The sequence below is a fragment of the Sarcophilus harrisii genome, chromosome 1, assembly GCF_902635505.1.
Source record: "Sarcophilus harrisii chromosome 1, mSarHar1.11, whole genome shotgun sequence".
NCBI lineage: Eukaryota > Metazoa > Chordata > Mammalia > Dasyuromorphia > Dasyuridae > Sarcophilus > Sarcophilus harrisii.
In genome coordinates, this window is record NC_045426.1 from 163,096,535 (window position 1) to 163,121,300 (window position 24,766).

Genomic DNA, 24,766 nt, shown 5'->3' on the forward strand with positions numbered 1-24,766 from the left:
ATAACATAAGATGTAGGCATATTATGATCTATACCAGGGGTCCTCAAACTTTTTAAATAGGGGACCAGTTCATTGTCCCTCAGACTGTAGGAGGGCCAGACTATAGTAAAAACAAAAACTTTGTTTCGTGGGCCTTTAAATAAAGAAACTTCATAGCTCTGGGTGAGGGGGATAAACATCCTGAGCTGCCGAATCTGGCCTGCAGGCTGTAGTTTGAGGACCCCTGATAAGAGTAATTAACTTTATATTTAAGAGGGTTGGTTAACTTGAATGGATAATTTAAAAATACATCTTTTTCTCTAGCTTCTAATTCAGTGGTTCTCAATATGCAGAACTGAGATTCCTGAAGTTCTCCAAGACCCTTTTAGAAGGTTCATTAAGTCAAAATTGTTTTCATAACAATACTAAGTTTTAATTTCTATTACAGTATGCATTGATAGATTTAACCAATATAAACAAAAATTCTTTAGGGTCCTCAACAAGTTTTAAGAGTATAAAAGGATGCTGAGACAAAGTTTGAGAAACTCTGTTCTTAATGAAGTTTAGTATTTCCTACTATTATTAATTTAAAAAACCCCAACCTATCCCTGGAACTTAGAACAATGCCTAGTACATAGTAGGCAATGAGTAAACGTTTACTGAATTAAATATAGTTATAGTTATATAGTATATACTATCTACTTATTTATAAACTATTGTTATTTATGTAGTATGTAGTATATAAAAGTATATATAGTATTTATATTCTCTATTTATACATAGACATATAAAGTATATAAAATTATACTATCCACATAGTCTATTAGTACATACTACATTTTATATAGATACAAAATAAAATATTATATTATATATTATATTGTATATTATATATAACATATATTAATATAATATAAAATTAAAATATAATATATATATATAAAATACCATCTTGTAGAAGGCGGAACCTTATTTCAAGTATACGCTACACCCTCTAATATATATAACCCCATATACATATAAATATATGCAATATATACTTATAAATATATGGAGTAATGCATATACTCTCTATATATACACACAAATATATACATATATATACACTACACAAATATGATACATTATAAACTACAAATATGTAGATACTATGTAAACACATATGTGCTGTATTACATAAAACATATAGTTATATTATGTGGTACTATTAACAGGTCCTTTTTCTACTTGTAGACCTCTTTATGCCCAAAAAATTTTCAGATGGGAGATACATAGGTATATAAAATAGTTATACAAATCAAACTGATATTAAATCATACGAAAATCTATTTTAAAACAATTCTTCGGTATACATATAATTTTACCATTTATTAAAGACAAAACCATATCTCCATACTAATGAGATGGATGTACTTTATTTTTACATAATTAATTTTTCATGATATTTTTTATTGCCAAATTTCTCTTGACTCCTACATTGTTATATAACTCCACAGTTTAAAAGTATAACTATCTATATATATGATACAATACTATAGAATACTATAGTATATAGTATGGCCTACATGTACTCTTATGTTTACATAGTATGTCATATATACAGGGATAAACAATTGTAAATAGTTAAAAAAAACAATTTATTAAGCATATGAAAATGTATTCAATGCCACTGGTCCCCGGGCATTGAAAACGTAAATCATCTTTTAAAAAGTTTTCCAAGTTAGTAACTTTATATTTATAAGGGAAACAAAAGCATCCCTTGCAACCCATGCCTTTTGGGGAGAGGGGGAGTACGAGCCAAAGACGTCACAGCTTGGGAAACACATACGTAGGGGCTGCCCCGCCCACTGCAGACCACGCTACCTGAGCGAAGAAAGGGCCCGCTAGCAACGGAGGGAGGGGCCGCGTTGCCTTTCCACCTGTGTCCAGGTTCCCATTGGCCAAACGCGAGGCGAGAGGTGGAGGAGGAGCCACGCGCAGAGAGACCTCAGGCCGCAGCCGGACCAGCGCATGCGTACAGGGCCTCCCCCGGGTTAGCGGACATAACCGGTTTCGGCGTGCTCGGTCTCCTCCCATCAGTGAGTCCCGACTTTCCGCTCTCCTGCTGCCGGCGCTCAGTGGAAGACCATGGCTGATCCTCGCGTGAGACAGATCAAGATCAAGACAGGAGTCGTGAAGAGGTAAGTGCCAGCGTCTTCCTTAGGGCTTCCGTCACGGCTGGGGCCGGCTTGGCCGGGGTGGGGGTGTGGGGGGCGGGGAGCCCGGCCGAGGCCGGGCCGACGGCCTGTGCCATTAGTCTTCAGACGTCTCACCTGCCCAGCGCCGAGGGAGGGGCGGGGACGAGTCCGAGGGGGAGGGACGGAGGCCCGCGCCTCGCGCCCCTCCCCTCCCCTCCCGCGGGTGCTGAATCCCGGGTGGGGCCCTTAGGGAGCGCGCGCCCGGGAGCGCCTCGGGGCAGGGGGCGTGGAAGGGACGCGCAGCCCTCCTCCCCTGGACTCGCTGCCTTCGCGCCCTCCCAGTCCCCCGTGAGGGGGCGGGGCTTCCCGAGGCCTGGCGCCTGCTCCCGGGCCCAGCCGGCGCCCCGGGGCCTGCACACACCCTCCGTTCTTGAACTTGGGAGAAAGTTGGAGAGGCCGGCTTCTCCCGGAATTTTTGGGGCCTGCGAACTTGAGTCCGCCGCCGGTCTGAAGACGGACCCGGGCGTGCGGAAGCCTAGGGAGGGCACAGCGCAAGGCCTGGATTCTGTATCGCGTCCCGGTGCCGCCGAGTCAGCGCCCCTCCGTGCCGCAGCTTGCGAGAATCCGGGGCTGACTTCCAGAGCGTCTCCCAAACTTCTCCTTCCCCCCAATCTGCTCTCAAGTTCAGTGTCACACGTGCTCTGTCCGGCTGGGCTATTAAATGGCCCCCAGGGAAAGCGACTTTTGCTTTGGGAGGGAGCAGTCTTAGTAGAATCCTGTTCACAAGCTTCCAAACTATTAAGATCTTTTAATTGTGTGTGTATTTTGAGATAAAGATAAACCAGTTGTGGACTCTGAAGCCTGATCTGTTGAGTCACAATGTATTGACAAAAAAGGAGACATCATCGTGGCAGATGTATAGCAATTTGGGGTGCCAACCTGAGGAAGAAGCAGTGCTAGAAAACGAGAGAAAAATCTGAATTCGTTAAGCTATAATTACTGTGTCTTGCTATACTTTTACATTGAATGTTTGAATATTAAGGAGCAGCAAAAAGCCTCCTCATTTATCTAAGTTCTTAGGTAGAATGTTCTAATTTTGAGATAGGATTCTTGGATTTACACACACATTGATTTTTCTTATGGTAAATTATGCGATTTTAGTTGCTCATGGTCAGTTTCCCCTCATCCGGAAGAGAACCAAAATGACATCACTACGTTGGGATCCATGGTACATTGTGTCTGATTGTGACTAATAAGACCAGTACAATCCAGAAAGGCTATATACCATAGGTTGGACACAAATAGACCGTATGAATTTTGAATCTTTGGAAGAAAAGACACCATAAAAAACTAATCAATATACTTTTTTTTTTTTTTAGAATTTGGTACCTAACATGTATTTCTATTTAAAAAGCATTGGGTGGATTTTTCTGGGCAAAAACTATACAATTTTTTGTATAAGATAGATAACAATACTCAGAAGTAATAATACAATCCTTTTATAGTAGTCTCAGTCAACCCATAAATAAGGTATTTAAGAACTCTTGTCAAGTATCATGCTGGGATGGTTGATAAAAATAGACAAAAATAAAACAGCTCCTGCCTTCAAGGATTTTATGCCATTCAGTTATTAATTCTGCCCAATTCTTTATGATCTTGTGGACCATATTGCCTGTGAGTTTTGTTTGTTAAGATTCTGGAATGGATTGCCATTTCTTTCTTCAATTTAAACTTTTTTACCCCCAGGAGAAAGTAACTGGGAGAAAGGCATCAGGAAAGAATCTTATAAAACTTACTGAAGGTGGTAGTGAGCAGAGTTGAAAGAAATTTCTGAAGTTTAGAGATGAGGTGCATTCTAGGCCTATGGGACAGATTATGTGAACATTCTAAGGTGGGAAAGGGGAGTAAGTGTTGTGTGGGAGGAAGTTAGTGCACTTAAAAATCCATTGACATTTATTAAATGCCTATTCTTGATTCCTGGGATATAGGAATGACTTTAAATAATTTATTCCCTGCTCTTAGTGAGATTATGCTGTTGATTTCCTTTCTGTTTGGGTCTGTGATTTCATCCCTATAAAGAACTGATGTGATAAATCATTTCACCTATTTTAGTGTAGATCTGTAGTTTAAGAGGTGACTTTCAGATTTATCTTACATGTAACTTGTTTGTACACAATTCTTTTAATGTTTCTTTGCTCTGAGCATTTTTTTCTGGCTGCTTGCTGTCCTCTTCTGCTCCCATGTTGACCTCCTTGGCTTCCTTTAAATTCCAACTATAATCCCACTTCTGACGCCTTAATTCCTTTTTAATTCCAGGGCTTTCCCTCTTTTAACAATTTCTTATTTATCCTGTATAGAGCTTTCTTTGTATATATTTGTTTACATGTTGTCTTCCCCATTAAATTATAAGCTCTTTGAGTGTGGGGGGGACTGTCTTGTTAACGTCTTGTGATAAGTAAACAGGCAGTCAATAAACACATCAAGTATTATATGCCAGGTATTGCACCTTTAATCAAATACAAAAAGAAACAAAAGATAGTCCTGTCTTTTAGAAGCTTACAAACTAATGGGGGAATCAACATGCAAATATATATACAAAACAAGGTATTCATAGGATTAATAGGAAATCATTAACCGAGGGAAATCATTAGAATTAAGAAGGATTGAGAAAGGCTTCCAGTAAAATAACCTAGGCATTAGGAGATAGCCAAAGAAAATTACTGAAATAGAGATGAAGTGTCATGTTTGTGGAACAATCAGACCAGGAGAACCAGTATCACAGATTTGAAGAGTATGTGTTGAGGAATAACCTGGGTGCTAGGTTATGAAGGAGCTTTTGAGCATCAAACAGAAGATGTTGATCCTGGTAGGATATAGAATTTGAGTAAAGTAGTGGAGGGGGGGGGCAGGAACATGAGCAAAATCACTGCTATTCTGGGGCTTTTGGCCTCAGGGTCTAGGGCTGTCTCCATCAAGGTTTGAGGGAGAATGTGGTAACCTACTTGGGGTTAGTAATATGACTTGCCTCAAAGCTGTTGCTTCCTGTCTGTCCTTCAGAGGATGTCTTGTTATTTTAATCATTATTATTGTGTAAGTGACTTTTGGTCATGGTGAGTGATCCCATCTCTAGGTTTGCTTCTTGGGATGATGGCCATGGGTTCTGGTTTGGAAGCAGAACTAGTGATCTAAGGGTATTATTATTCTTGACTCTCTTGATTTCAGAGGTATGTGCAGAAGTAGAAATTGATGCTAAGTGAGTCTGAGGGAAACTTGCCTAAGGACACACAATCAGTAAGTGTCTGAGATATGGAACACTCCTAGTGTCATTGATAGAAAAATATAGTTGTATTTCCCTATTCCAATCTAATCTTTGGGAACAATGGACTCATTTAATCAGTTGGTATAAAGCATTTATGTTTCCAAGTTTACTTCTGAATGTGGTATATCTGATAGATGAATCCTGTCTCTTGCTTGCTCTTATTTAGTGGTTTTGAATTCCACTTTCAAAGTTTATAGAATCTATTTGTAGTACTACCTAAATCTTTTTCTTCAGCAAGATGTGCTAATCTGATTACATAGCCACTTGAGCAAAAAAAAAAAAAAAAAAAAAGCAAGAAGACTGATTAATAGGATTCAGAACTGAATCCAGGGAAGTTTGGGGCATAAAGAGGGTTGAAATCCTTGTTTCTAGTCTAATTTCCTCATTTTGCAAAAAAAGAAAATTGAGATCTAGGGAGGTAAAGTGACTTGTCTCCAAAAATCATTAGTTAAAAGAGCAAGAATTATAACTGTTCTCTTGTTATGGAATATTACTGTTCTGTAAGAAACGATCAGCAGGATGATTTCAGAGAGACTTGGAGAGACTTGTGTGAATTCATGCTAAGTGAAATGAACAAACCAGGAGATCATTCATTATACACGGCAACAACAAGATGATACAATGATCAATTCTGATGGATGTGGCTTTCTTCAACAATGAGATGATTCAGAACAGTTCCAATTTTTCAGTGATGAAGAGCCATCTACACCTGGAGAGAGGACTGTGGGAACTGAGTGCTGTTCACAATATAGAATTTTCACTCTTGTTTGCTTGCATTTTATTTTGCTTCTCTCTCTCTCTCTCTCTCTTCCGCCTTTGATTTAATTTTTCTTGTATGGCACGATGGTTGTATGGATGAGTATGCATGTATTGGATTTTACATGTATGTGCCATGTTTAGCATGTATTGGACTGCTTGCCATCTGGCAGGGAGGGTGTGGGGGGGATTGAAACATGGGATTTTGCAAGGGCTGATTTTGAAGATTTGTCCACGCATATGTTTTAAAAAGTGAAAAGCTTTAAATAAAGGGGAAAAAAAAAATTATAACTGTTCTCTCATTGAATCTGGAATGTTAGGTTCAATTCTGGGGACCATGGTTTAAGGAGATTAATAAACTGGAAAGCATCCAGAGAAGAGCAGCCAGGATGATGAAGGGCTTTAAATTCATGCCATGTGAGCATCATGAGAACTGAAAAGAAATCAGCTCAAGAAAAGAAGACTCTGTGAACATGAGTTAATTTCAAATATTTGGAATATTTTCATAATTTCAAATATTTGGGTTGGGGAGGGTGGTAATATTTGTTTTGTTTGACTCCAGAGGACAGAATCAGGAACTGTGGGTAGAAGATGCAAAGTGGCAAATTTAAAGGCAGCTAGATGGTACAGTAGATAGAGAATCAGCTCTGAAGTCAGGAAGACCTGAGTTCAAATATGGCCTCACACACTTAGCACTTCTTAGCTGTGAGATACATCCTGCACAAGTCACTTAATCCCAGTCACCTCAAGGGGAAAAAAGAGGCAAATTTAGTTTTGTTTTAATAGAAATGTATTGGAAAGACTTAATATTAGTTGTCAAAATTTGGAATGAGCTACCTAAGAGGTGATAGTGTTGGCTTTCCCTTTTTAAATATCATCTGAAAGTTACTGAGAAGTGGCCTAAGGATATGAACAGGCAGTTTTCAGATGAAGAAATTAAAGCTATCTATAGTCACATGAAAAAATGTCACTAAATTACTATTGATCATAGAGATGCAAATTAAGAGATACCACTTCAGTTTTGGCTAAAATGATAGGAAAAGAAAATGATAAATGTTGGAGATGATGTGGGGAAATTGGAGCACTGTTTGTTTTTTTTTGTTTTGGTTTGGTTTTTTTGGTGTAGTTGTGAACTGATCTAGCCATTCTGGAAGGCAATTTGGACTGTGCCCCAAGGACTATAAAATTGCATATACTTTGCATCCAGTAATATCAGCAATACTACTATTAGGTGTGTATCCCAAAGAGATCATAAAAAAAAAGAAAAAGAGGACTCAATGTTTATAGCAGCTCTTTTTGTAGTGACAAAGAACTGAAAATTGAGAGCATGCCCATCATAACTGAACAAATTATGATATGTAAATGTAATGGAATAATGATCAGGCAGATTTCACAACCTGGAAAGACTTACATGAACTGATGCTTAGTGAAATAAGTAGAATCAGAGAACCTTTTACACAGTCATAACAAGATTATAAGATGATCAACTGTGATAGACGTAGCTTTTCTTAGCAATACAGTGATCCAAGAAAATTCTAAAAGACTCGAGATGGAGAATGTGATTCACATCCAGAGACAGAACCATGGAATCTGAATGCAGATTAAAGCATACTATTCTCCCTTTTGCTTTGTTTTTTCTTTTTTGTGGTTTTTCTCTTTTGTTCTAATTCTTGTTTCACAACATGACTAATGTGGAAATATGTCTAATATGAACTGTATGTGTATAACTGTTATCAGATCGTTTTCCATCTTTGGAGGGGGAATGGAAGAGAGACAAATTTGGAACTCAATCTTATAAAAGTAGTGAATGTTGAAAATTATCGTTACATGTAATTGGAAAAAAATTATTAAAAATAAAGTGACTGCATAATCCCTTGTGGGATGTATTATAATGGGAAATTATTTTGTGTGTGTGTGTGGGGGGGGGGGGGTTGTACTAGATAATTTACTGAGCTCATTCCATCTTTCATATTTTGTGATTTTCATTCTTTGATTCTTCTGATGTGTTACATGGATTGTAGAATCATTTCAGCTGTTTCTGACTCTTGGTGACTTCATTTGGGAATTTATTGACAGAAATACTGGAATAGTTTGCCATTACTTTCTCCAACTTACTTTTTTACAGATGAAGTAACTGGGACAACTAGGGTTAAATGACTTGTCCAGAGTCAGATGACTAGTAAAAGTCTGGGGGCAAATTTTTGAACTCATGAAGATGCTGGCTTCAGGCCCAGCACACTGTTGTACCCCCTAGCTGGTTACAGGTTTTCAAATACTATATAATCCAAAATTAGTCCTTTTAAATAATTATTTTTGAGCTAAAATATCTAAAAATTACCTCTATTATAAAAGTTTTCCTCCTAGTTTCATCCATTTTAGTTTCTAGTTTGTATAAAGATAAAATGTACTTCTGTTTCACCAGATGATTCCTGAAATACCTAGGTAGTTAGTTTGGTTATATATTATTTGGTCATACCTGGAAATCTTCAGTGAGTTTTGTGCTGATACATGCCTCTTGAAAAGCAGTGTTCTTCTTCTGGTGTCTCTGTCTTCTGACTTGTCATTAAAGTTTGCTTAGATTGTGAAAATCTCTTGATATAGTTATTATAGTTTACTTAAAGAATCTTCATATCTTGTTACTTTCCTTATAAGACAACTATATACAATTATATAAGCCATATTGTGCTTATGTTAAATTTTAAATAACAGTGCAGCATTATTATAAATTATAAATAACTTTTGGCTTCTACAACTGTTATGTAACAAATTTTTTATTTTTTTTAATATAAGCTATATAATAAAGAAACTTTATAAATAAAAATATAAATTTTATAAATTAAAAAAAAAAAACTTGTTTCATTGAAATGAAAAGATTTGGAATTAAGAAGATATATGTTCAAATCCTGACTATAACACTAGTTATCTGATTTAGTATAAAGTCATCCAGGTTTTTTGAGCCTTAGTTTTTTTGTCCATAAAATGAGAACATTGGTCTAGATGATTTCCCTTCAATGTTAATATATGATGCTTTGATAAAAAAGAATTTGCTCTGAGAGAAAAAAATATGGAATTCATGTTAATTGTTGTGCTAAAACAAACTACTTATGTGAATAGTTCTTAAGTAGGATTATTATTTTCTAGAAATAAATGGTTTACTAGTTTTGTGGTCATTCATTGTATGATTATCAAAGTTTTCTCTCAGAAAAAATGCACCCATTCAGTAAACATAAAAAATTGCTTAATCACTTTCAAAAACAACTTATTTAACAATAAGGTCAGCTGAAATGTTCTATCAGTGAATTAATGAATGAATAAATTAGAAATAACTTTCTTAAATATATCTTCACATAGCCATTTTGTGTTGCTAATGAACAAAAATTTAATGTGAACATAGTGTGTTAGGGTATGTGAAATAGCACTGACATTGGCCCATAGTTTCCCTCTGATTAAATGAAAGTGACATCAGTAGATTAGAATGAGACTAAGACAATTCACACTGCAATTGTGTTAGTTTAACTTTAACAATCTTTTAACACTCTTGTTTAAATGTAGCTGACATACCATAATTACAAATCTACAAGCCTTGATTATAGAATTTTACATCATGAACCTATGGGGAAATTGCATTGATTTTTGTACAGCAACCCTTTCAGAAACCACCTTTCCCAAACTGTGGCATCTTCCCAAGTTTGTTTATACCTTTACTCTGCTGTACAGCTGATATTTCGAGGATGTATATGGACATATCTAGCATTTATTTTACCTTTTTTCTTCAGCAATTTTTGTTACTGTAACTATGTAAATTTTATTTACTATAAATTTTAAAACTTATTTTGATACAAATGTGCACTGTCCCACATTATTAAGCAGATATGTGACACATTTTCCCCAAAATGGGAAAAATATGTGACATGATTCAACTTGATATGTTCTTTGAGATCTCTTCAAGCTCTTATTCAGTAATCTGAAGTAAACACTACGCAAGTAATATTTTCTATTTCTCCTCTTGACTCTTGTTTCCTTTTTTAAAGTTAGATGTAAAATTTTAAATGCAGCATCCTTTTGGAGTTGAGGAAATAGCCCGATGGTTTGCTTTCCTGTCATCCTCTTTGCTGTGAGATGAAGTAACCTTAAGGTGTCCATTTTTCCACTTTTGAAAATTGGCTCGTTATTTTTGAAATTCGAGTAATTTATATCTGCTTCCCCAAAAGAGAAGTCTAAAGCACAGTAAACCTGAAGCAGAGGAATGTATCAACTTTTTACTAGCTCCTTGTCAACAATTATTTGGTAGAGGCAAAAGCAGAGGAATAATTGCCAAGAGTTATAAATGATAGGTATTTATTTGGTCTCAAAGGAGAAAAATCTAAGATTCATTTATCAGTGTATACCACGTAGTAACTTTAAAAATATTGGACATTTAAATTAAAATTTGCCTCTTTCTGTTTCAGTTTTTTTTAATCACAAAAAAAGTAGCACTACAATCCTCAATCCTGAATTCTTAGATATTAATAGTCTTAAATATTCAGCACATGCTACACTGAGTCAGGCCAGTGGGTCATTTGTTCAATATTTCATCTATGACAGTAGCAAGAAATAACATTTTGTAGGAGAACAGATTTTCCCTATGCAAAACTGCCCTTCGGAGTTAGTAATATATTGTTGAATATTACCAATAACCTGTTGCAGATTTGCTATTGATAAATTTACAGGATGGATTTGTGTGAAGAAAGAGGGGGAGGAGATTGGAAGAACTTTTTAGAAACCTATATGCAGAATGGCACAGAGAATAAGAAGTGAAGTTGTTTGTCCTTCCTTTTTGAAGATGACCATTTGGGAGGTGATGGCATGACATGCAAGTGAATTGGATTTGAGTGATAAGAGGACTCAAAACCATTTAAAAAGAATACAAAAGGATTCAAAAGGATGATTAATAGGTTGAATCCAGGGTTATTAATAAGTCAGTGCAAAAATTGATATGATGACCCTTAGAATAATCAAGGTAGGGACTACTTCATTTGGACATGAGACATAAAAGTTATCTTGCTATCCTAGAATTGAAGCATTCTTGCTTTTATTTTCTTGCTTATGTCTATTCTCTATTAAGAAGTAGTATGTAATATACTTTAGAAGAATTTATATCATTTTATGAAAAGCTTAGATATTTTTAAGAGTTACATAAAATTATTTAGTTATTTAGAATACTCATTTATAAAATTATTTAGAATACTCATTTATAGAGAAAAACCCTGATTAAATGAAGCATTGCTTTATAGATTCTTCTTGAGTCAGTCTGAATAATTTTGAGTTGCCTGTTACTTGCAGTAGAAAGAAGTACTTTAAAAAACTGTCCTTAAGCGACTTGTTTTAAGGGGTTTCCTTTCCCTTTAGTTTAAGTATTTTGAGATTCAGTGACGGACACAAACTATATATGTCCATACATTTAATGAATATACTGATCATGTTTTTAAACTGATAAAACAGTTAAATACTATTAATATTATTCCCTAATATGTTTTCTATGAGGAAACTGTTCTGGATCTTAAATAGCTTTCTTATGAATGATTTTCTAGAATACAATGTTTCTAAATTGGGCAATTTTTTGTATACTGGACATTATTTATGATTCGCTCTTTATTATCAAATCATGCCTACTTAGGATAGTGGCTAAAGAGACCTACCACCTAGGCTACTTACTTAAGAAATTAGGTAGTCCTGAGGACATATTTTGCCTCTGACCAAACTAGAGTACCCCAGGCAACTTGAAGACTGTGAATTGCAAAGGAAGTGGAGTTCTAGTAGAAAAAGTTCCTCCCCTGGAGTTTTTCCCTCTCTTATTGGATGTCATGCTTTCAGAGAGTTTGATTTTAAATTTATTTTTTATTTCCCCCCCAGTTTACATGTAAAACATTTTTTTTTTGCATTTGTTTTTAAATTTTTGAATTCCGGATTCTCTTCCCTATGAAGATGCACGTGAAGTTATGCAAAACATTTCATGTTGCAGAAGAAAACATCTCTTCTCCCAGAAAACATCTCTCTTCCCAGCCTTGGAAAAAAAACCCTCAAGAAAAAACAAAGTTAAAAAATAAGTATGCACAGCCATGTAGCTTTGAATTTTTGTTGCTGTAAAAAAGGCTTCACTCATCTTCAGAAATCATAAATATATTATTTTTACAATCATTTGAGCATTTATTATGCATTTAATATGTCCTAGGCAATGGGGTTATAAAGACAAAATTGAAACATTCTTGTCCTTGTGGAACTTAAAGTACATACAAAACATAAACAAAACTCATACAGAGTAACCTTGGATGGAAGATCATTAGCAGCTGGGAGGACCAAAAAAGTTCTCAAGTAGAAAAGTAGTATACTTTATTTAAGACTTTGTATTTCAAGGGGGGTTGAAGGGGGTGGGGGGAGTATTCTAGGAATGAAAAAATTATCTCTATACCTTTGCATTACCTAATTTAAAGTGCCATGTCCTGGATGTGTGAGGATCAGCAAATTGATCCCAATAGCTGGCCCATCTAATACTTGGAAGGGGGGAGTGAAGTGAAATGAGATTGGAAAGGTAGGATAAGTAAGATCAGGGTGAAGAATATTTAATTTGTTCTTATGAAATTTAAAGGACTTTCACAGCTTCGTGATTCTGAAAGGGTATCTTCCAGTTCAGTTCAAAATTTTATTGTTATTAATGCCTTTTCAAAGCATTACAACAATTTTCCTATATTTTCTTCCCTTCTGCCCCTGTACTATCCTTTTAACAAGTCAAATAAAACCAGTCAATACAGCTGCTATCATATACATGTCTAGCTATCTGACATCAGGATTAGGTGTTATCAAGTTCATTCTGAATTCAGGTGCTGTTTGTTGTTGTTGTTGTTTTTTACATTTTGTTTTCTTGGTTCTGCTTACTTGGCATCAACTTAAATAAGTCTGTTTCTTTGAATTCCTGGATTTTTAGTGTAGTAAAACTGTATTATATTCACATGCTACAAATCATTCAGTTCCTATTTTGTTTCCAGTTTTTTTTTATAACCAGAAAAGTGCTGTCATTAATACTGTGGTATATATAGGATCCTCCTTTTTATCTTTGACCTCCTTGGGATTTATGCCTAGAAGTATAGGATTGCTAGATCAAAGAATATGAAGAGTGTAAATGATCTTTCTTGCATAATTCCAAATTGTTTTCCAGAATGGTTGGACTAATTTACAACTTAGCTCTTCCATTTCTGATTATTTGCATCTTTAACAATTTGGTGGTTATGAAGTAAAAATTAGCTCAGTAATTTTAATTTCATTTCTCATGTTGTGATAAAACATTTTCCTCTATACTTATAATAATAATTTCTCTTCATTTTAAAGACGGTTAAGCATGTATTTCTTGGGGAATGGTCCTTGATCAGTAGGTGCTGAATATTTTTGCATTGTGAAAGTGAGGAGGGTGCAGTAAAGAAGCCTTGCATTTGGAATTAGGAAGAGCTGAATTATAATATTGCCTTAGAGGTAGCTAATGGTTTTGCTCTGACGAAGTCATTTAACTTTGCTGTGCCTCAGTTCTCTCATCAGTAGACCGAAAATATTGGACATCTAAATCTAGGATCTTAGGACAGCCGAAATTTATGTAAATAATGAATATGCAGAAAGCATACTCTCAAATTTTGTATGTAAACAATCATTTTACATTCCACTCAGTATAAACAAGTAAGTTGCCTTTTTATCTTACTTATATGAAGAAAGGAATAAAGGGGAGTATCTCATTTTCAGGGGAAGGTCACCTTGACTTCAGCTCATTTGAGCTGGGAGAAAAACTTCAATCTTCAAGGCTTAAGAAAAAAGTTCCACCTTCGTTGACCGACTAGAGCTGAAATAGACTTCAAAAGACCTATGGAGCACCTATGCTAATGAGGGCTAATGGGTTCTTAAACTGATGAAAGTGAGTCAGACAACAACATTAACCCCCTACTGTGATCTTTTAAACCACTAATAGACCTCAGCCTTTTAAAGAGATAGCTTTTGATAACTAGGTGATCTCTTATGGCCATTTTTCAGTATGGCTTTGACAGCTTGGTGGGGGTTTCATTCAGTATCTGGATAATTGATAACTGATGTTGTTGCATTAAAAAAAAAACAACTTGAATAATGTGATAATTTAAAACTAAAGCGCGACCTTGAGTCATCTAGGAGCCTTGAATTCCTAAAACAAAAGTTAATTGTATTTGTGATTTTAATTGCTATACAAAGATCATATTGAGTGTCTTTTTAACTATATTTTCTTATAGAGTTCTGTGTAAACTGAATTAAAATTAAATGATATATTCATTGTACATTGACATAATGCTTCATTAATTAAATTTGTTAGGATTTGGAGTGTGATTTTTTTTCCCCTGAGGCAGTTGGGGTTAAGTGACTTGCTCAGGATCACACAGCTAGGCAGTGTTTAGTGTCTGAGACCATATTTGAACTCAGCTCCACCTGACTTCAGGGATAGTGCTATATCCAATGCCCCAACTAGCTGCCCCAGAGTGTGATTTTAACTACTTGTTAGGACTAACCTATGGTACTACATTTTTGAAATCATAATAGAAATGGTAAGATATAATTAGGTATAGATAGATTTATTTATAATTGTGTTTTTCTTTCAGAACACTTAAAGATGCTGAACCTTCTCAGACTTTATATGTTTTTTAGTTTGGTTCATAGTTAGATGTTTATGAAGAACTTTAGATTAGCCTAGTACTTAAATTTCCATTTCATGACTTCTTTTTTATAAGACTTAGTGACAATTTACAGGTTTTCATTTATTTTATGCTTTCACAGTAATTCTAAAATTAAAGCTCTTAATATGATGATATGACTTTGAAACTATTTACATTGAAAATACTGATTGCATGTTACAGGGATTATTATAAATTTTAGGATGAATGGTAGAAATAGATACTAAGTTACATTAAACAGTGTATAAATTAATGTGATGACAGTTAGTTGCCTTTACAATGCTTTGAAGTAAAGATTTGATATAAGTACTGGAGGCCATGGAGTATATAATGATTTTTTTTTAGTGACCACAGGGAAATTAATGATGCTTTGACACATTAAGTTTCTATTTCCTATCCTTATTTAGAAATAATGGAAAAATACAGCACTGTTTGGAAACTGTATTTAGTTTATAGGTTCATTATCATGTCTTAAAGTTAACTACTGAAAATCTTATTTGGATATTTGATTATGCTCATTCTTAAAAGTTAGTGAACATAAAAACATTAATAGCACCTACAGGCATTCCTCACTTCACAGAATAGTTAGCTTATGTAAAATGAAGTTCCATAAACAAAATTCCCTTTTTGTTCATAGCTTCTGTGTATAATATTAGAAATAAAAACCTTAGGTGAAGAAGTTTAAGGTGGTGGCTATCTTTGGAGGATGCTAAATGTTTCATGGTAGCAACTATTGCCAGTTCTGGGAAACTATATTGCCCTACTAGTATTATGTTTTTGTAGATAGTAGTTCCCAGTCTCTTGTATTTCTCAGTTTTGTGAGGAATTTTTGGTTAAAAAAAAAAAAATCTATGAATCCTATATGGAAAAAATGGTCAATATATGCAGCAGCATTCAATATAAGTAAGCAAATATATCTTCTACAGATTAAATAATCTCATTTTACTATTTGCAGATTTATGTAGATGTGTGATTAATAAAAATTCCATTAAAAAATCTTGTTGAACTCTTACTAGCTTGTTATATATTTTTATCTTAGTGCCTATTATTATATAACATTATAAAAGACTATTGTACAAGTGAGAATTTTTTTCTTTTTTAATGTTATTAAATATTTTATTTTCTCCCAGTTAACAGTAAAAAACAATTTTTTTCTCATCTCCCCTCCAGATTTTAAGCAATTTGTTATATGGTTTAATAATGTTTAATCATGTAAAACATATTACCATATTATTTATATTGTGAGGGATGACACAGAGCCAAAGGAAAAAAAAACACAGAAATTTTGAAAATGAAAAATAGTATAGTTTGGAAATTATATAATTGTATTCAGAATCCATCAGTTTTCTCTCTGGAGGTAGATAACAGTTTCATCATGACTTTTTTGATAACTCTAAAGTTAGTCTTGGATCATTGTATTACTGAGAATAGCTAAAGTTATTTACAATTCTGTTCACTTCACTTTTGTGTCAGTTCATGCAAGTCTTAACAAGTTTTTTCTATTTTTATTATGTATCACAACTTTTTCAGGCACTTTCCAATTGGGAGATTCCCTCAATTTCCAGTTCTTTGCCACTACAAAAAGAGTTGCTATAAATATTTTTGTACAAATAGGTCCTTAAATACCCCCCCCCCTTTTTTTTTCCCATCTCTTCGGGTCTTAAATCTAATAATGGTTTTGCTGGATCAAAGGGTGTATTCACAGTTGAAAAGCTCTTTGGGCAAAATTCCAAAGTGAATGAGAAAATTTTGGGATTAAGCAAGGGAAAATAATTATATTTTACTTGGAAAAATAATATAAATTGAGTTTTATTTTTAAAATATATGTATAATTTTCAACATTCACCCTTGCAAAATCTTGTATTCCAAATTTTTTCTCCCTCCCTTTCCTCCACCTTCTCCTTTGGACAGCAAGTAAATTGAGTGGTCTTGATGAGTGATTTAAACAAATTTGACTTAAGAAGAACCAAATCTATCCTTATTTTTGCTCTCAATTTCTCCATATTTTCTGTTATTTAAACCTCAATTTAAGAAATTTAATAATATTTTAGATAAAATAACTTTTTAAACCCAAGGATTTAGTATCTTCTGCTTTTCATAGAACTGAAAGACAGATGATTGGCTGGCTTGCCACATTAGGTTTGTTTTTTGTTTTTTTTTAACTAGATTTGAGGCAGGGGGACTTGTTGTGGGCATTTTGGTGGTATAGTAGATAAAAAGTGCCAGATTTGGGATCAGGAAATTACATCTTGAGTTCAAATCTGGTCTCGGACACTTATTAGCTGTGTGACCCTGGGCAAGTCATTTAGCCCTCTTTGCCTCTGTTTTCTCATCTTTAAAATGAACTGGAAAAGGAAATAGCACAAATCATTCTAATATCTGCCAAGAAAACCTCAAATGAAATTACAAAGACTAACTGTAAACAACTGAATAACCACTTGCTAGATAAAAAGTGATGAGTTGGAAGAAAATTTTAAATTGATTGGTAGATTTGAAAGTACTTTAAAGTTAAAACTCTTGTTTTGTACTTACCTAATTTAGTAATATTTTTTTTAAATTGTTTTGGTACATTGATTATATATACTTTGACTTTGTATTCCCATAGTGTCAGTTGTTTTAGTTTTAAATATGACCTATCAAAGTAGTTACTTTTTAAATATTCTATGTAATTTTCATCTTTTTAAATGCAGAATTCTAAAATTTTATTTAAATTGTACAAGTTTTCCCCATTAAATAAATTGGTAATAAGAAATAATTTAGGCCCTGCTTTCTATTTTAATAAAAATATTTTAGCTAAAGTAACACTAACACTTTATTAAACGAATCTTTTAATATGTGATTGAGTTCTTTCAAATGCATATTTATTAAATCCACCTAAATTAAAACTTCTGCTAATAATAACAACAGCAATGTTAACACTAATACCTCTCCCTTACCCCCTCACTAAGCAAACTCTGAAGGAATAAAGTATAACAAAGAAACATATCTGGGCCCTCATGGAACTTAACAGTCTAGTGGCAAAGAAGATCAACATAGATAACTGTAAATAATGTGCATCATTAAAAGAAATCTTTAGGGAGAAGTTATCACATATATGATGAAAGGTATAATGGAAGAGGGTAGGATTTGAATTGAATTTTAAAGGATAGGAATTTATCAAATCAAGAAGGAGAAAAGATGATCCAGACATTGAGTGGTATAAGCAAAATCATGAAGTTGGGAAAAGCAAAGAACATTCAGGACAGAATATATAGAGGAGTAACCTGAGATGGTTAGAAAGGTAATGTGGTGTAACTGATTATAGAGGACCTTAAATACTAGATATAGGAAATTATACTTTATAGGAAGTAAGGAGCCACTGAAGATTTGAGCAGAGGAATGATATGACTAGATTTATCGGAAAGGAAGATTATTAGTTTGGCAGTAGTATAAAGGATTCATTGAATCACGGGAAGGTAGGTGGAATAGAAGCAGAGGGAAATTCATTTGTATACTATTTATAAATTCATACTATTGAAATAGTATAGGTGAGTGAAGGGAATAAACTAGAGTAGTAAAGGTAGAAATGAAGAAGCAATAAAAGATTGAATCAACATACTTTTTAGCAACTAAATTTTTCCCTCTAATTTAATTCTCTTATATCCCAAGATACAACCAAATATTTGAAGATAAAAGATAAGATGAATAGTGGTGCCACAAAATCACTCAGAAATAGGAATAGATTTAGAAGTAATGAAAATAAATTTTATTTTGAACAAAGTTTAAGAAGAATCTTAAAATTCAAAAAGAATTATATTTTCTTTGGAATTTGGACTATAAGTTGATAATGATCAACTTGAAGGAAGTATGGTAGTGGGGAGGTCCTAGTCTTGTCATTAGGAATGATCTGAGTTTGAACTCTGCCTCTGACCTTTGTTTGCTATGAGAAGATGGCTTTATCATTTAACTCTTCTGAGTCTCTTTTCCCTCACTTATCTGTAGTACTTATTTTGCTGCCAGCTAGGTAATATACCACCCCAGTAGAGGCATCTCTTTGTTTCCAGTCCTTTGCTACTACTACATATCATATATCTATGTACATGAGCAAATGATAAGCAAGCTGATTTCAGAAAATCCTAAAAAACAAAAACAAACAAACAAAAAAAAAAACCTTGCATGAACTGATGCTGAGTGAAGTGAGCTGAACCAAGAGTACATAGTAACAATAAGATTTATGTGATCTACTGTGATGGACTTGGCTCTTTTCTTTTTTCTTTTTTTTTTTTTTAATAACTTTTTATTGACAGAACCCATGCCAGGGTAATTTTTTTACAACATTATCCCTTGCACTCACTTCTGTTTCAGTTTTTCCCCTCCCTCCCTCCACCCTCTCCCCCAGATGGCAAGCAGTCCTATACATGTTAAATAGATTACAGTAGATCTTGGATACAATATATGTGTGCAGAACTGAACAGTTTTCTTGTTGCTCGGGGAGAATTGGATTTAGAAGGTATAAATAACCTGGGAAGAAGAACCAAAAATGCAAGCAGTTTACATTCATTTCCTAGTGTTCTTTCTTTGGGTGTAGCTGCATCTGTCCATCCTTGATCAATTGAAACTAAGTTAGATCTTGTCTTTGTTGAAGAAATCCACTTCCATCAGAATACATCCTCATACAGTATCGTTGTTGAGGTATATAATGATTTCCTGGTTCTGCTCATTTCGCTCAGCATCAGTTCATGTAAGTCTCACCAATCCTCTCTGTATTCGGCCTGCTGGTCATTTCTTACAGAACAATAATATTCCCTAACATTCATATACCACAATTTACTCAACCATTCTCCAATTGATGGGCATCCATTCATTTTCCAGCTTCTGGCCACTACAAACAGGGCTGCCACAAACATTTTGGCACATACAGGTCCCTTTCCCTTTTTTAGTATCTCTTTGGGGTATAAGCCCAGTAGAGACACTGCTGGATCAAAGGGTATGCACAGTTTGATAACTTTTTGGGCATAGTTCCAAATAGCTCTCCAGAATGGCTGGATGTGTTCACAATTCCACCAACAATGTATCAGTGTCCCTGTTTTCCCACATCCCCTCCAACATTCTGCATTATCTTTCCCTGTCATTCTGGCCAATCTGACAGGTGTATAGTGGTATCTCAGAGTTGTCTTAATTTGCATTTCTCTGATCAATAGTGATTTGGAACACTCTTTCATATGAGTAGTAATAGTTTTAATTTCATCATCTGAAAATTGTCTGTTCATATCCTTTGACCCATTTATCAATTGGAGGATGGCTTGATTTCTTATAAATTAGTCAATTCTCTATATATTTTGGAAATGAGTCCTTTATCAGAACCTTTGACTGTAAAAATGTTTTCCCAGTTTGTTTCCCTTCTAATCTTGCCTGCATTAGTTTTGTTTGTACAAAAACTTTTCAATTTGATATAATCAAAATTTTCAATTTTGATGTACAAAAACTTTTCAATTTGATATAATCAAAATTTTCAATTTTGTAGTCAGTAGTGATCTCTAGTTCTTCTTTGGTCATAAATTCCTTCCTCTTCCACAGGTCTGAGAGGTAAACTATCCTATGTTCTTCCAATTTATTTATGATCTCATTCTTTATGCCTAGATCATGAACCCATTTTGACCTTATCTTGGTGTACGGTGTTAAGTGTGGGTCAATGCCTAGTTTCTGCCATACTAATTTCCAATTTTCCAAGCAATTTTTGTCAAATAATGCATTCTTATCCCAAAAACTGGGGTCTCTGGGTTTGTCAAACACTAGAAAATTAAAGTTATTGGCTGTTTTGTCCTTTCAACCTAACCTATTCTATGAATCACCTAGTCTATTTCTTAGCCAATACCAGATAGTTTTAGTAACCGCCGCCTTATAATATAATTTTAGATCTGGTACAGCTAGGCCACCTTCATTTGATTTTTTTTTTCATTAATTCCCTTGAAATTCTTGACCTTTTGTTTTCCCATATGAAGTTTGTTATTTTTTCTAGGTCATCAAAATAGTTTTTGGGAAGTCTGATTGGTATAGCGCTAAATAAATAGATTAGTTTAGGTAGTATTGTCATCTTTATTATATTTGCTCGTTGGCTCTTTTCAATAATGCAGTGATTCAAGGTAATTTCAATAGACTTGGGATGAAAAATGCCATCTGCATTCAGAAAGAACTAATTATAGAGATTGAATATCTCTATATTCTTAGTATTTTATCCTTTTTTTAAGTTAGTTTTTGCATATTTGTGTTTTTTCCTCCTTTCAACCTGATTTTTCTTGCACGACATGATAAATATGGAATGTTTTTAAAAAACTGCACATTTTTGACTTGTATCAGATTGCTTGTTGTTTTGGGGAGAGAGGGAGGGGGAGGCAAGGTAGGGAGAGAGAAAAATTTGGAACACAAAGTCTTAAAAAATGAATGTTAAAAATCATTTTTACATATATTTGGAAAAATAAATTGCTATTATTTTTTTTTAAATCAGTACCTTCTGAGTGCTAGTACTAGTACTGAGTCCTAGAAAGATATGAATAATTTTAAGTTTGTTGGTATTCTGGTATTCCTTATGCTTTGACTAGAATGGATGATAGAGGCACTATCGCATACTCTCTTATTCTAAATACTAATTCTCTTATCTGTGTGTCTGTCTCTATCTGTCTCTTATTGTCTCAAAGTAACCTAAGATCTCATTTTTTAGGCAGCCATGATGAATTATTGACTCATTGAGTTTGCAATCCCTTAAAACCCACAGTTTTTCAGATCAATTCTAATCTAGATATTTCATTTGTTCTTAAGTACTAACTGGATTCCCTGCTTTTTGTCATTAGCAAATATAATAATGTCAGGAGGAAACAATATCAGAGCTTATATTTGAACTGCATCCTTTGGGCATTTAAATTTAGGCACTTTCCAATTAATTCATGATTTGAATAATTTCACATAATATAAAAGGGATATAATATATATAATTAATATATAATATAATATATAATAATTATAATAAAATATAAATAATAAAAAGGGGAACAAGTGAGGTTCATTGGCAATCAGTGGGGCAGCATTCTTGGAAATCATGCCTCTTCTCTTCATGTTAAAAAGTAGAATAAGGATGAGGGTGTTTCAGTTATTGTATCTGAATATAGAACATGTTAGGAACTCATGGCAACACTGAGAATCCTTCTCCAGGTTTAGAGGTTCTTTGTGTTCAGACACTGAAAAGAAACTATGACAAAAGGAATTCTCTCAGTGATGGAATCTGTTGTCTTTTTGCACTGCAGGGGAAAGGTATATAATTCTTGCCTGGTGTTGAAGACTCTTTTTGTCTTCTGTGGAGACCCTATTGGAAGTAAAGAGAAAACAACATCTTGTAGATGGTGAAAATTACTTAGGAAAGGATCATCACCAGCTGGAAGTGGCTCAGTTCTCTGCTGGCAGCATTGGAGATCAACATAGTATAAAGAATAGTCTTTAGTAGTGAGTGGCAGGTAAAAGCAAGCAAGACAAATAGGTGGTCTTAACTCCTTCTTGAAACGTTCATACTATTTTGTGGCAATTTTGAAACTAAAAATTGGCTTATTCAAGGGTTTCTGCTTCCTGTACCCACTTGGGAATTCAACTCTTTAGGTTCTAGCAATGTAGAAGAGAGAAATGTCATAGGAAAGAAGAAAAGGAGTCTTCTTGGTAGAAGCAGAGAAGTATTTGTTTGACTTTTTCACCTGGCTAATGACAGAAGTTGCTTTGATTAAATCTAATTTTCAATATAAAAGATATTTTAAAAGTTTTAATGACTTTAAAAAAAATTCAATCTTATTTATGCCTTTTGTTTTGGCATTAATTTTCCAGTAAACCCTTCTCTTCTTCCTGAGAAAGAGATTATCTTTTGTAACAATAAAAAAAGGCAGAAGGAACCATTCAGCAAAATTAACATGTTGAAAGTCTCATATGTAAAAAAGCACACATCGTAATCCTTCAATGCTGAAAGAGAAGAGAGGAAGATTTACTTTTCATTGGTCTTTGGTGCTAAGCTTGGTTATAATTTCAAAGCATTCCATATATGGTGGTAATAATTTTCTGTATTTTTTCCCCAGGTCTTAATTCCATTTGTATTGGTTTTCGTCTTTCCATTCTTCTATTTATTCTTCACATTCATTAATTCTTACATTTATGCATCCCAAAATGTTTAACCATTCCCTAGTAGAGGGACATCTATTTTGTTTCCAGTTCTTTGCTACTATATATCATGTATCTATATGCATGAGTCTTATTTTTTATCATTGACCTCCAACTTTGTTTCTTTATTTTGGTGTTCTAATCTACATTCTTTTATTTTTTATATCCATGAATTCTTAGATTTATGCCTCCCAAAATGTTTAACCATTCCCCAGGAGAGGGGCATCTACACTTTGTTTCCAGTCTTTTGCTACTATATATCATGTATCTATGTACATGTGTCTTATTTTTATCATTGACCCTCCAACATTGTTTCTTTCTTGTCTTGTTTTCTTTGCCAGTTGGATGAGTATAAAGTGAAATCTTGAATTACTTCTTTTGTTATTTGTGATTTGGAGCATTTTTTTTCATGGGGTTGTAGTTCTTCATTTGAAACTAGTTCCTATCCTTTGACCACTTATTTGTAAATAATTTTTTACAAAAATTATAGATCATTCTGCTTCTAGTTTTGAAGCATTTTAAGATAATAGACTCAGAGGTATAAAGACCCTTAGAGATCATTTAATTCTCACCATCATCACCCAATTTATAGATTAGGACACTGAGGTCTGAGTACAATCGTTTGCCCTAGTTATGCAGATAGTAAGTAGTAGAGGCAGAATTTGAACCCATGTTCTTTGAGTCCAAATCTGGTGCTTTTCTCAGTTCATGATGCTTGTTCTTTTTTTTTTTTTAATAGCCTTTTATTTACAGGTTATATGCATGGGTAACTTTACAGTGTTAACAATTGCCAAACCTCTTGTTCCAATTTTTCACCTCTTACCCCCCACCCCTTCCCCTAGATGGCAGGATGACCAGTAGATGTTAAATACATTAAAATATAAATTAGATACACAATAAGTATACATGACCAAAACATTATTTTGCTGTATAAAAAGAATCAGACTCTGAAATATTGTACAATTAGCTTGTGAAGGAAATCAAAAATGCAGGTGGGCATAAATATAGGGATTGGGAATTCAATGTAATGGTTTTTAGTCATCTCCCAAAGTTCTTTCTCTGGGCGTAGTTGGTTCAGTTCATTACTGCTCCATTGGAAATGATTTGGTTGATCTCATTGCTGAGGATGGCCAGGTCCATCAGAACTGGTCACCATATAGTATTGTTGTTGATCATTATATATTCTCCTGGTCCTGCTCATTTCACTCAGCATCAGTCATGATGCTTGTTCTTAAAGCCCCACACAGTCTTTATCTGTAATTTCAATGGGTGAAAAATTCAAGGAGAAAGGGAGAAATTAGGAGGAAGGTAACATTTGAAAGGAAAGAATTATGCTTTTTTTTTTTTTTTTTTACTTTGAAGTTGATTTTAAATCAGATTAACTTTTTATTCTATGTGAGAAGTATTGGGATGTAATTGCTAGGTTGCTAGACTTAGAATCAGAAGATCTGGATCAGATCCTACTTCAATTTATTTGCTTAGCTATGTGATCATAGACAAGTTTCTTAATCTTTCACCATCTCTTTTCTGATCTGTAAAATGGAGATAATAATGCTTCTATTGTCTATCTCAATAGATTGTTGTTGGAAAAGAACAAAGCTATATAAATGTGAATCGTTGACATTAGATAATACTACAAAGACATCAACATT

General features: G+C 34.2%; 1 protein-coding gene across 1 annotated transcript in view; it reads left to right on the forward strand.

Moving 5' to 3' along the window:
• The first annotated feature begins 1,973 nt into the window (after positions 1-1,973).
• TBCA (tubulin folding cofactor A) overlaps positions 1,974-24,766 on the forward strand; it is an 86,845-nt gene continuing 64,052 nt past the window's right edge. Inside the window, exon 1 of the mRNA XM_003759424.4 lies at positions 1,974-2,159. Coding sequence (XP_003759472.1) covers positions 2,107-2,159 — 53 coding nt within the window. The 5' untranslated portion in view covers positions 1,974-2,106. The remainder of the gene's footprint in view (positions 2,160-24,766) is intronic.